Source organism: Merops nubicus, unplaced genomic scaffold (assembly GCF_000691845.1).
Source record: "Merops nubicus isolate BGI_N331 unplaced genomic scaffold, ASM69184v1 scaffold24615, whole genome shotgun sequence".
Classification (NCBI taxonomy): Eukaryota; Metazoa; Chordata; class Aves; order Coraciiformes; family Meropidae; genus Merops; species Merops nubicus.
The window spans coordinates 6,057-7,705 of record NW_008607952.1 but is presented as its reverse complement, the minus strand read 5'-3'; the positions used below and the strand labels follow the sequence as shown (position 1 = coordinate 7,705).

Here is a 1,649-nt window from a genome sequence, read left to right as displayed (position 1 = left end):
CCTTCTCCTCCCCCAGCCTGAGGAGGCTGCTCGGGTGGTTCTTGGCCATCATCAGCCTGGGGAATTCATGCCTGGGTTTGTTAAATGTACACAGAACTGGAGGCGGACACTGAGAGCACACGAAAACAAACCACTCTTTTCCTGGCAAACATGAGCACATTTCCCTTTCACCGCCCTCTCCTCCCTGGTCTCCCAGCCAAGTGGACCCTCCCTTCCTCCCCATCCATCACTCTCTGCCTCCTTCTCCTCTTCCTCCTGGCTCTAACTCACATTTCAGGGAGGGATGTGACCCCAGGGCATCCTGAGGATGTTCTCCGGTGCTTTCCAGTGGCAGCAGGGCCACAGCTCAGGGAGGGGATCCTCCAGCCGAGCCCCTGGTGCCGGGAGAAGGTCCCTGCAGCTGGCAATGCCAGGGTGCTAGGCCAAGCCTGCTGTGTGCCTTCCTCCTGAGGCTGGCCTTGGGTGGCACTCCACCTCCAGGCATCTCATCAGGGCTGGCTGATCCCAGCCGATGGGTTAAATCCTCATTTCTCTGCTTTCCTGGCAGGCTGGCCTGGATGGAGAAAACATCGGAAACTGCCCCTTCTGCCAGCGCCTCTTCATGGTGCTGTGGCTTAAAGGGGTCAAGTTCAATGTCACCACGGTGGACATGACCAGGTGAGGTGGCATCACAGACCAGCCCTGTGCCAGCAGTGGGGCGTGGCACCTTGGCTCAGCTGCACCCATCAGCACTTTCTTCCTTGCTCCCTGCACGGCAGATAATGTGCCACCATGAGAGGGACAGGGTGACAGGCCCTGCCCACACGCAGCCTGTCGTGCTGTGGGGTGCAGGGGGTGGCAGGCAGGGAACTCCAGCCATGTGCCAACACGTGCTTGGCACAGGGCCCCCCACCCTGCTGGATGCGGGCACGAGTCTGGGGCACCACGGGGCAGAGCGAGAGGCTGGGGGGACACTCCTCAGTCCCCCAGACCCGAGCATGCGAGTGGGGATGCTCCCAGTCCTGCACCCCTCCCCGCACACCCTCCTCAGCCTGCTCCACTCACCCTGGGGAGGCTGGTGGGTGCTCACAGGCTGCAGGCTCTGAGCCCACTTATTTTCTCCACTCCAGGAAACCTGAAGAGTTGAAAGATTTAGCACCAGGCACCAACCCACCCTTCTTGCTATTCAACAAGGAGCTGAAAACAGACTTCATTAAGATCGAGGAGTTCCTGGAGCAGACCCTGTGCCCACCCACGTAACTGCAAGCTTCCTCCTTCCCCTGTTCGGGGCACGCCGCAGCATTGCGCAGCGCTCGCCAGATGGGGAAACTGAGGCAGAATGCACTGAGGGCAGCTTGAGGAGGGGGCTGGCTCCCCACCTAGCACCCTAAGCCGTGCCCTGCAGGGCCAGGGGTTGTGATGCTGAGGGGCTGCATCCCTGGGGAAAGGTGGCAGGTTGGGCTGCAGGGGACAGGATGGGATAGGCTGGAAAATAATAGGAGGAAATGCATCAGTCCCTCAGTGCAGGCAGGGCTGGGGGGAGTGGGGGGAATGTCCCTGCAGGTGAGGGGTCCCCCAGGAGCTGGTGGTTTGCAGCTGGCTGTGGCAGTTGTCAAAGGCAGAGGGGGAATGTGAAAGTCCCTTTGCCTGCTTGTGTCTAGTGCCCTCAG

At 60.6% G+C, this 1,649-nt stretch overlaps 1 protein-coding gene across 1 annotated transcript in view; it reads left to right on the top strand.

The window, feature by feature from the left end:
* Positions 1-520: 520 nt before the first annotated feature.
* The window catches only part of CLIC2 (chloride intracellular channel 2), a gene marked incomplete at its 5' end in the record, with an annotated part of 2,539 nt that continues 1,410 nt past the window's right edge, over positions 521-1,649 (top strand). Inside the window, 2 exons of the mRNA XM_008940139.1 lie at positions 521-657; positions 1,110-1,235. Coding sequence (XP_008938387.1) covers positions 521-657; positions 1,110-1,235 — 263 coding nt within the window. The remainder of the gene's footprint in view (positions 658-1,109; positions 1,236-1,649) is intronic.